At 42.2% G+C, this 11,669-nt stretch overlaps 1 protein-coding gene across 1 annotated transcript in view; it reads right to left on the minus strand.

Annotated features, from left to right (window-relative positions):
- LOC138851254 (GILT-like protein 1) overlaps positions 1–9,002 on the minus strand; it is a 33,009-nt gene extending 24,007 nt beyond the window's left edge. Inside the window, exon 1 of the mRNA XM_070080181.1 lies at positions 8,850–9,002. Within this exon, the coding sequence (XP_069936282.1) occupies positions 8,850–8,936 (87 nt within the window). The 5' untranslated portion in view covers positions 8,937–9,002. The remainder of the gene's footprint in view (positions 1–8,849) is intronic.
- Between the last annotated feature and the right edge of the window lie 2,667 nt (positions 9,003–11,669).

Consider the following 11,669-nt stretch of genomic DNA (forward strand, 5'->3'; position numbering starts at 1 on the left):
GTTATCCTTTAATCAGTAACAGCAGGTATCGCAGACTTCGTAACAGGTTGGAGACTTCAAATCTTTACCTCCATAATTAGCATATACGTGGCAACTCGCCAGAATCACCTCGCTTCCTTCCCCAGGATGCTACATATCTGCTAACATCTGGGGACCTATTCACTGTTAGGTATAAACAAACTTGCCTGACGTTCTCAACCCGCTCCAGAATCAACCATCACCTTCCAGAAGCAGCCAAATCTTAAGTCATAATTTAACTTCCCATAATATGGCAATTGTGAATAAAGGATTGCGAAAAATGACATGATTAGGTGCAAAATGTACATGTAACAGCATCTGGTGCATATTTAGTTGTTTGATCACAATTATACCACTATGTATACTTTATAACAAAGCTGGGATACCAAGCAGCACTGCTCATTTGTGGAGTCGAACTGCATGATTTCCAAAGACCAAAATTTTTTTGGTTACTAACAGGTTTAGCGTGCTGTCATCTATACCAATTTGCTGTATAGTGACTAACACTCGTGGGTATTATCACAATATAACCAAAAAATACAAATTATTAGTCAAAGTCTTAAACACAGTTCGTTCCACGTTTTATATTACGAGTCACATTTACGACATTTGAATCTCAGGGCTACTGATGCTGTAGTGTTGCTGTGATGAATTGCCTGTGCCGCTCAGACCTCCTTAAGGAGTTGGCGACCCAGCATCATGAGTGACAGGGTCTTACGGGACTACCCAATCAGAGGTTATGGGCCGAGGTACTAATGATGAAACTAGTTTTTCCGCAATGATCCAGAGCAAGGAATGATGAGAGGGGCTGCTGTACCTACCCGTCGACCTTGCCAGACTTTTAGGGGGAGTGTGCTTTGTTGGGTATAGTAGTAACTATCTAAAACAACGAAAGAGCAAGTTTTTAACCTGTACAAGCTTTGGCGTCTACTAGGAAAAATTTTCCCTTGTACAAGCTTAATATTCTAAAGGTTCAATTTTGCTTAGAAGCTGTATCACGAAAGATAATACCTTTAATTCACTGACCAGTGAAATTTTTCGACATGCATGGGATACCCAAGTGCTACGGTGTGCAAGTAATGACACCCTTAAGTAAAAGGTGCATTACACTTATTTGTCGTTGATGTACACAGCACATTACCGTCACTTCCTAATTACTAGGCTAAAGATATCTGAACTGGGAAATCTACGGCTGGGAGATTTTTAGTATTTACATCCCATGTAAATTAACATTTATGGGGAATCTTTAAACCTACTGGGGGTCACAGCGCCTAGGGAATGGGAGGTAGGTAGGTTCAGTCCTAAGAACTTGTTAAATTCCTTTACGAGGAGCCCCTCAACGTCATTAAAGAATTTCCTTTAATGGTACAGTCTGCTTAAAGTTTTCCTTGTAGAGCTGGAGTTACCACTTTGCTATTAAAGTTCTCAGAATAGACTACATAGTGTAAAAAAAATTAGGACGGCATCAAGTTTAAGAATCAACACGAGAAAGGCAGAGACGAAAGTGCAGTGAGAATCTACCAAGAAATCTCGGACTAGGACCATTCTCTACAAGTATAATAGAGCAGAAGGCTCTTACCATCATTCACTCTCTCTGGCATCAATACCATACTGTATTGAAAAATGGAATGGACATTTCAGAAAAAAAGGACGAGGACAGAGGTCATGACCTACCTACACCTACCAATACCTGGAGTAGGTTTAAGGGGGGGGGGGGTCGAAGTCCTGCGGCCCGGTCAGCGACCAGGCCTCGTGGTGGATAAGAACCTTATCAAGCAGGCTGTTTCTGTTGGCAGCACGTAAACTGACGTACTGTCAAGTACTTAGGTGCATGTAATGGTTGCCCGAAATGTTCTACATAATCAGAAGCTTTCTATATAGCATGTCAATGATGTCCGTTAGGTCAGTTTTTATTCATAAAAAAACTTAAGCGCTAAACCGAAGGGTTAATAAAAGAACTGCTACAACTACTCATTTAACTTGTCATCTGCCACTAATTTTACTTATACTGCGCTTCATGTGGATTGTGGCCAACCTGACATACTACTAAGTGGTTCCAAGATTTCCGTCAGTATATTCGTGGCCATTGCCTGAAGCGAGCTAGAACAAACGAATACTGGCCGTATTCATCTAACTGCTGCTACAAAAGGACTGAAATTGGTTAACAAATATAAGAGAAAAAATTCTGTTCACAACTGTGCAGGATTTGCGTACAAATTATATTCTTATAACGCTAATCCCGCGTTGGTCAATCTGTAGCTCTCATCCACACAGGAATACCCTCCCACCCACTTCAGTTGAGCGTTTCCCCTACTTTCATAGATTACTCTCCGGCGAGGGACAGTGTCAAAAGCCTCTTGACAATTTCATGCGGTCCACCCATCCTCTTCCTGGGTGATCTCATACAATACAATTCAATTAGGCTAGGAAAGACTTTCTTGCTTGAACCCATGGATTTTTTTATAACTTTCCCAAGGTAGTTTAATAACATGCACATTATATTACCAGAGTATGTATATCAAATCCTGTTTGGTAGTTCATCGCTTTGTCATTTTCAGTGTGAATGCAAACAATTTTATCCGGACTTATATTATGGTCTGCGTCTTTATTTTAAATCTAGTAAGAGACTTAGATTTCTAGCAAGTTTTTCTAGAATGCTAACATTTCTCCAAATATTAACTAGTTAATTTCCTTTCATCACCAGGAAGTACTTCTCTCGTCCTGTCCAAATTTTTTTTTCATTGTCATTTCCGCATTTTTCCCTGGCTTATCCTAAATTAAAATATTTTCCCTGAATTTTTTTTAACCTCCCCACCCTTTTATAGATTAAAACAAGAGATTTGTCTTTCAAATTAGTTTTCTAGGAATGAAAGAAGAGACTGCATCTGATGCAAAATACAGTATTAATCTGTTCCCATTCAGTTCAGGGTCTCCTCCAGTTTATTTCATTCCCTTTTGCTACAATCTTGCAGTTACACCAGGATGCAGTGATCCTAGCTCTTAGTTTTCGTAGTCTGCTCACTCAGTGAGCGCGTCTCTGGCAGAATATTAATGCTTACTCTCGTCACCCTATCCTTGGATCTGTAATATCTGAAGAGTAGTTTTCTGGATGCTCTCAGTTTAGTGGACAATACATCACACCACAAGATCTGTCGTCTGCTCCTTGTCAAGAAAAGTTTTTTTCTCCATCACCCTTAATTTCTTCCTCCTGCAGATTTACTTCGTATTGCGGTGATCGCGCGCTCGACTCAAGGACCCGGGATTGTATCCTGGAAGCGGCAGACGTAGGGGCAAGTAGAACACTTTCTGCCGTTACCTGGAAGTTAGTCTACTACTGTGGGGAGCATGGGAGCGAGAGACCACTTCCTATATCACTCAGGAGTTCAGCATCGTATTAACAGAAGTATTCGAGCTTATGAAGAAAACTAGAATTATATACGTAATGGCTCCCACCAAAGCAATTTACGTAGGAAATCCACCATCTTTCACAAATTCGTCCTAAGTTATATTTCTCAGACTTCATTCAATCTAGTTAATGCATTGTAAAAGTTTAGACTTTTGAACTAGGCTGAATCTTGAGGTTCTCTCATGTAAAAAAGATAATGGTCAGTTACCCGACCTGTAATTCAGCTCTGGTACCGAGCTGAACGGTTACGATGTCTTCAGGCTGACTGCCGTGAGGCCAGCCTGACAGAATGTGAAAGCTCAGACGGAGAAAGTGTCAACTTTAAACAGCGCGCTAAGATGGGTAAACAAGTCTGGGAGGTATTACCCGGTAGCTTTCCGAGGTACTTCCCGCAGCAAAGCATAAAGTGAAACCAAAGTACCGGAAATAGAACGCCGGAAGATGAAATCTGAAAAGACAGTTACTGCCAAGGTCTGAAGAATTAAAGCATTATCTAAGTAAATGGGCTACTTCGGGTTTTATATGTAAATAATTTTCAGTAAATTGAGATTTAGTTTTAAATTCAGATTTACAGTTAAAGGAGATAAGCAGTTACAGTTTACCTGCGATTAATGGTTTACCCTGGTGAGTAATGGGGGCTGCTAGTCTGCCACTTACAAGAGCTGTGCAAAAAGCAGAACTGGCAAAGTACTTCAGGGAAAAAAAAAAAAAAAGTGCTTTAACTTTTACGAATCCAAAAGTAATAGTAGTCATTTTTATACCACACTAAATTATAAAAGGGATTACTGTACATTATGCGTTGTTCTGGGCTCATTACCAAAGACAATTAATTGTATTAGAAAACAAAACAGTAACTGAACGTATTGTGAATCTTGCATATTAAGACAATCACAATCTAAACTCTGAGGCTTAGTAGTACAGGAATATGCTTGTGTAAAAGCTAAAATCACTTGCAAATTAAAGTAGGGAGCCGAGGATATCTAAATTACAGAAATTTTTTGTCTACAAAGTGAGCTTAAAAAAAAAAAAAAAAAAAAAAAAGTAAAATTCCTGCGTTAGAACAAACTGCCAAGTCACGCTACTGAAGCCGATTCATCGAGCAGCTTATTTAAAAGCTGTAGAAGTCCTACTTTTGAAGAGCTAATTTAAGACCTTACTAGCTCGAGAAGAAACCTTAATATTCTAAATGACCTTAATTTACACCAAGGTAAAAAATATTCACATCTTTAGGTCTCAGTCATGCTAGCCGTGACTCTTCCCATCCCTTAATTGTAAGACAAGATTTCGTTCGGATTTTTAACCGCGGAGGGTTAGCCACCCAGGATAACCCAAGAAAGTCAGTGCGTCATCGAGGACTGTAACTTATTTCCATTGGGGTCCTTAATCTTGTCCCCCAGGATGCGACCCACACCAGTCGACTAACCCAGGTACCTATTTGCTGCTAGGTGAACAGGACAACAGGTGTAAGGAAACGTGTCGAAATGTTTCCACCCGCCGGGAATTGAACCCGGGCCCTCCGTGTGTGAAGCGGGAGCTTTAGCTCCCGCTTCACACGAATTAAGAGTGATAAAATTATGGGTGTCATTGTTTTTAATGTAGTTAATTTACATATGCAGGAAGTAAAGACTTAAATTATTAGTCGGTTTGGTAAAATGAAGTATGGTTAGATTGGTAATTTTCAGATGTAGATGGAGGTGGGATGCGCGAGAGCCCAGCAGGAGTTAGTTTAGAGGCTGGCTGGCGTATTGGGGTTCAGGGGTACTAAAGATGGAGAAATGCAGTACATTTTGGGCAACTGGCATAAGGGTGAGAAGCTTATTAATCCAATGAAGATTTTTAAGGGAAACATTTGTGCACGGGATAAGGTAAATCTTTCTGGAGTTTACCTGGAGAGAGAGTTCCGGGGGTCAACGCCCCCGCGGCCCGGTCTGTGACCAGGCCTCCTGGTGGATCAGAGCCTGATCAACCAGGCTGTTGCTGCTGGCTGCACGCAAACCAACGTACGAGCCACAGCCCGGCTGGTCAGGAACCGACTTTAGGTGCTTGTCCAGTGCCAGCTTGAAGACTGCCAGGAGTCTGTTGGTAATCCCCCTTATGTATGCTGGGAGGCAGTTGAACAGTCTCGGGCCCCCGACACTTATTGTATGGTCTCTTAACGTGCCAGTGACACCCCTGCTTTTCATTGGGGGGATGTTGCATCGTCTGCCAAGTCTTTTGCTTTCGTAGCGAGTGATTTTCGTGTGCAAGTTCGGTACTAGTCCCTCTAGGATTTTCCAGGTGTATATAATCATGTATCTCTCCCGCCTGCGTTCCAGGGAATACAGTTTTAGGAACCTCAAGCGCTCCCAGTAATTGAGGTGTTTTATCTCCGTTATGCGCGCCGTGAAGGTTCTCTGTACATTTTCTAGGTCAGCGATTTCACCTGCCTTGAAAAGGTTCTGTTAGTATGCAGTAATATTCCAGCCTAGATAGAACAAGTGACCTGAAGAGTGTCATCATGGGCTTGGCCTCCCTAGTTTTGAAGGTTCTCATTATCCATCCTGTCATTTTTCTAGCAGATGCGATTGATACAATGTTATGGTCCTTGAAGGTGAGATCCTCCGACATGATCACTCCCAGGTCTTTGACGTTGGTGTTTCGCTATATTTTGTGGCCAGAATTTGTTTTGTACTCGGATGAAGATTTAATTTCCTAGTGTTTACCATATCCGAGTAATTTAAATTTCTCATCGTTGAAATTCATATTGTTTTCTGCAGCCCACTGAAAGATTTGGTTTGGCCTTGCAGTGTCTGTAATGGAAGACACTCATGCAGATTCGGGTGTCATCTGCAAAGGAAGACACGGTGCTGTGGCTGACATCCTTGTCTATGTCGGATATGAGGATGAGGAACAAGATGGGAGCGAGTACTGTGCCTTGTGGAACAGAGCTTTTCACCGTAGCTGCCTCGGACTTTACTCTGTCGACGACTACTCTGTTCTGTTAGTGAGGAAATTATAGATCCATCGACCGACTTCCTGTTATTCCTTTAGCACGCATTTTGTGCGCTACTACGCCATGGTCACACTTGTCGAAGGCTTTTGCAAAGTCTGTATATATTACATCTGCATTCTTTTTACCTTCTAGTGCATTTAGGACCTTGTAGTGATCCAATAGTTGAGAGACAGGAGCGACCTGTTCTAAACCCATGTTGCCCTAGGTTGTGTAATTGATGGGTTTCTAGATGGGTGGTGATCTTGCTGCTTAGGACCCTTTCAAAGTTTTATGATATGGGATGTTAGTGCTATCGTTCTGTAGTTCTTTGCTGTTGCTTTACTGCCCCCTTTGTGGAGTGGGGCTATGTCTGTTGTTTTTAGTAACTGTGGGACGACCCCCGTGTCCATGCTCCCTCTCCATAGGATGGAAAAGGCTCGTGATAGGGGCTTCTTGCAGTTCTTGATTAACACGGAGTTCCACGAGTCTGGCCCTGGGGCAGAGTGCATGGGCATGTCATTTATCGCCTGTTCGAAGTCAATTGGCGTCAGGATAACATCGGATAGGCTTGTGTTAACCAAATTTTGTGGCTCTCAAAAAATTCATTTTGATCTTAGACTCTCAGTCTGGTTAGCGGCTTGCTAAAAACCGAGTCATATTGGGACTTTAGTAGCTCACTCATTTCCTTGCTGTCATCTGTGTAGGACCCATCTTGTTTAAGTAGGGGCCCAATACTGGACGTTGTTCTCGATTTTGATTTGGCATAGGAAAAGAAATACTTTAGGTTTCTTTCGATTTCATTTATGGCTTTTAGTTCTTCCCGCGATTCCTGACTCCTAAAAGATTCCTTTAGCTAGAGTTCGATGCTTGCTAATTCTCTGACCAGTGTCTCCCTACGCATTTCAGATATATTGACCTCTTTTAGCCGCTCTGTTATTCTTTTCCGTCGCCTGTAAAGGGAGCGCCCGTCTCTATTTTACATCTACTACTCCTTTTTCTTAGAGGAAAAAGCCTTGTGCATACATTGAGTGCCACCAAGTTAATCTGTTCTAGGCATAAGTTGGGGTCTGTGTTGCTTAGTATATCTTCCCAGCTTATATCGGTTAGGACTTGGTTTACTTGGTCCCACTTATGTTTGTTATTGAAGTTGAATTTGGTGAATGCTCCCTCGTGACTGACTAGTTCGAAGGAACGCTTTTTAATTTCTTCAAACTAAATGTAGAAGACTGAGGTATGGGTGTATGACTAGTGCAATACCAGGAAAATAAAGTTTAGAAAATTCAGAAAGATAAGGAAAAATAGGGGGGGGGGGATATTTGCTGTACAGATACCCGTTGAGTGCAAGAGATTAGAAGACGCAATTATGCCAATTTCATAAGCAGGAAACTGCACCAACAGGCTTGGTTCAGTCTGAAAAACATTCTTGCCGAATGCAATAATTATTTTACAAAGAATTAAAAAAAAAGAGAAGGGGGAGGGGCTATGTATCGATTTTGGTCACTGAAATTTTAAACTGTTTCAGCATATACAAAAAGATGTACGTATGTGGCGCTCGAGATCATTGAAATATATATGTACATACAAATAACGCATAGAAAAAAAAAAGGCTATGGGAAGAATTTTAAAAGGCAATCTAGCAAGATTAGCAAACTCCAACATAAGATTTAGGAACCTAATAATTCTTCAGAACCTAATGCAAGATGTTAGTCCAATCATCGAGAACGCGGAACCAGCATGAAGCCCACCTCTGGCAAGCACGTGTAAAAGCTATAAAAGGTTTGCAACCAGTCTAGTAGCAGAATAGAGGAATACACTACGAGAGGGGCAAGGAACTGAACCTGACACTAGGGGAGGACAAGGTGGAACAATCACTACGTACCTAATCTTAAGAGGAATTTATAGGGCAGATTGGGACATTTAAGAGGATCAGGATCAAGGGAACGATAGAAAGCTGAAAATTCAGATAACCAGAGGGTTACAAGGAAGTTACAGGGTGGTTGAAAACTGGTAGACTTCTCATGAGAGAACGGTCGAGGCAAACTATGCACAGATTTTTAAAGTAGATACAAGACCCAAAAGGCCACATTGTTCAAAAAGAAGAAAGGCTTATGACATAGGACAAAAAAAAAATTCATAAAACGTAATGACGATAGTTACACAGCAACACTAACTAGGCAACTTGCGTAACTAGGTTAGCGCCTATCTGGGGTAAGGTAACAGCAACTACCCACTAGAAAAACTTTATTATCCAATATTAGTCTCTACAAAAAAGTAGTTGAACATGACTTGCTCTGTCAAACCACAAAAAAAGAAAAGATAAGCAGATTATATTAATCATTGCAAATGTCAAGTCAGAATAACTGTTAAAGCAAAATATGTCACCTCAAATATAAAACGTTAAGTCACCGAGACTGACAGAACATAATTAAGAAGTAGTAAGCGACGATATCATACCTGACGCTGAACCTGAGCAGAGACAGCAGCAACAGCCAGCAGCAGCAGGGCAGCACAAGCCACCAGAAAGCACACACACCTCACCATCCTGGCGTCCAGCTCACACTACCGTTCACTAGCGTTCACACTCACTTATATCACCTCGTCTACCATCAACCTCACCCACACACCTGCTGTGTAGGTTTCAAGTCTATCGACTACACAAAGGTCATTTAACGTTTTCACCAGCATTCAAGAATATTTTAATCCTTTAAATAGGGATTAAAGAATAATCTCTGCATATAAAAGATGGGAGATCTACACCTCTCTTATGTATATACCCTGGGATTCCAGGGATAAAAAAAAGTAAACTGTGTATATACACCGAGGAATACAACTCTCGGAGTATGTATCCCTCCACACCTGCCAATTTTTACATTTTAAATTGTTCACCTTATGAAAACCAATGAATATATTAATAATAATCGCTTATATAATTATCAATGGTCTGCCTTGATACTGGTGAAGTGTTCTAGATCCAAGGAATAGGAGATGCCCTTCCCTGAATGCCTTCTATTTTCCCGGCGCTGTGACCCTTACGTGTTTAGGGATCCACGTGAATACAGAAATAATAATTACTCAGATGGTGGAAGCACTTGGAAATCAAAAGTTGGGCAAATCGTCAATGCATTCGTTCAATACCCATGAAAAGGAAGATACCCAAAGACAGATAGAGTATCGTGTTTACCTGGAGTTTACCTGGAGAGAGTTCCGGGGGTCAACGCCCCCGCGGCCCGGTCTGTGACCAGGCCTCCTGGTGGATCAGAGCCTGATCAACCAGGCTGTTGCTGCTGGCTGCACGCAAACCAACGTACGAGCCACAGCCCGGCTGATCCGGAACCGACTTTAGGTGCTTGTCCAGTGCCAGCTTGAAGACTGCCAGGGGTCTGTTGGTAATCCCCCTTATGTGTGCTGGGAGGCAGTTGAACAGTCTCGGGCCCCTGACACTTATTGTATGATCTCTTAACGTGCTAGTGACACCCCTGCTTTTCATTGGGGGGATGGTGCATCGTCTGCCAAGTCTTTTGCTTTCGTAGTGAGTGATTTTCGTGTGCAAGTTCGGTACTAGTCCCTCTAGGATTTTCCAGGTGTATATAATCATGTATCTCTCCCACCTGCGTTCCAGGGAATACAGGTTTAGGAACCTCAAGCGCTCCCAATAATTGAGGTGTTTTATCTCCGTTATGCGCGCCGTGAAAGTTCTCTGTACATTTTCTAGGTCGGCAATTTCACCTGCCTTGAAAGGTGCTGTTAGTGTGCAGCAATATTCCAGCCTAGATAGAACAAGTGGCCTGAAGAGTGTCATCATGGGCTTGGCCTCCCTAGTTTTGAAGGTTCTCATTATCCATCCTGTCATTTTTCTAGCAGATGCGATTGATACAATGTTATGGTCCTTGAAGGTGAGATCCTCCGACATGATCACTCCCAGGTCTTTGACGTTGGTGTTTCGCTCTATTTTGTGGCCAGAATTTGTTTTGTACTCTGATGAAGATTTAATTTCCTCATGTTTACCATATCTGAGTAATTGAAATTTCTCATCGCTGAACTTCATATTGTTTTCTGCAGCCCACTGAAAGATTTGGTTGATGTCCGCCTGGAGCTTTGCAGTGTCTGCAATGGAAGACACTGTCATGCAGATTCGGGTGTCATCTGCAAAGGAAGACACGGTGTTGTGGCTGACATCCTTGTCTATGTCGGATATGAGGATGAGGAACAAGATGGGAGCGAGTACTGTGCCTTGTGGAACAGAGCTTGTCACCGTAGCTGCCTCGGACTTTACTCTGTTGACGACTACTCTCTGTGTTCTGTTAGTGAGGAAATTATAGATCCATCGACCGATTTTTCCTGTTATTCCTTTAGCACGCATTTTGTGCGCTATTACGCCATGGTCACACTTGTCGAAGGCTTTTGCAAAGTCTGTATATATTACATCTGCATTCTTTTTGTCTTCTAGTGCATTTAGGACCTTGTCGTAGTGATCCAATAGTTGAGACAGACAGGAGCGACCTGTTCTAAACCCATGTTGCCCTGGGTTGTGTAACTGATGGGTTTCTAGATGGGTGGTGATCTTGCTTCTTAGGACCCTTTCAAAGATTTATATGATATGGGATGTTAGTGCTATTGGTCTGTAGTTCTTTGCTGTTGCTTTACTGCCCCCTTTGTGGAGTGGGGCTATGTCTGTTGTTTTTAGTAACTGTGGGACGACCCCCGTGTCCATGCTCCCTCTCCATAGGATGGAAAAGGCTCTTGCAGTTCTTGATGAACACAGAGTTCCATGAGTCTGGCCCTGGGGCAGAGTGCATGGGCATGTCATTTATCGCCTGTTCGAAGTCATTTGGCGTCAGGATAACATCGGATAGGCTTGTGTTAATCAAATTTTGTGGCTCTCTCATAAAAAATTCATTTTGATCTTCGACTCTCAGTCTGGTTAGCGGCTTGCTAAAAACTGAGTCATATTGGGACTTGAGTAGCTCACTCATTTCCTTGCTGTCATCTGTGTAGGACCCATCTTGTTTAAGTAGGGGCCCAATACTGGACGTTGTTCTCGATTTTTATTTGGCATAGGAGAAGAAATACTTTGGGTTTCTTTCGATTTCATTTATGGCTTTTAGTTCTTCCCGCGATTCCTGACTCCTAAAGGATTCTTTTAGCTTAAGTTCGATGCTTGCTATTTCTCTGACCAGTGTCTCCCTACGCATTTCAGATATATTGACCTCTTTTAGCCGCTCTGTTATTCTTTTCCGTCGCCTGTAAAGGGAGCGCCTGTCTCTTTCTGTGCGT

The sequence above is a fragment of the Cherax quadricarinatus genome, unplaced genomic scaffold (assembly GCF_038502225.1).
Source record: "Cherax quadricarinatus isolate ZL_2023a unplaced genomic scaffold, ASM3850222v1 Contig200, whole genome shotgun sequence".
Taxonomy (NCBI): domain Eukaryota; kingdom Metazoa; phylum Arthropoda; class Malacostraca; order Decapoda; family Parastacidae; genus Cherax; species Cherax quadricarinatus.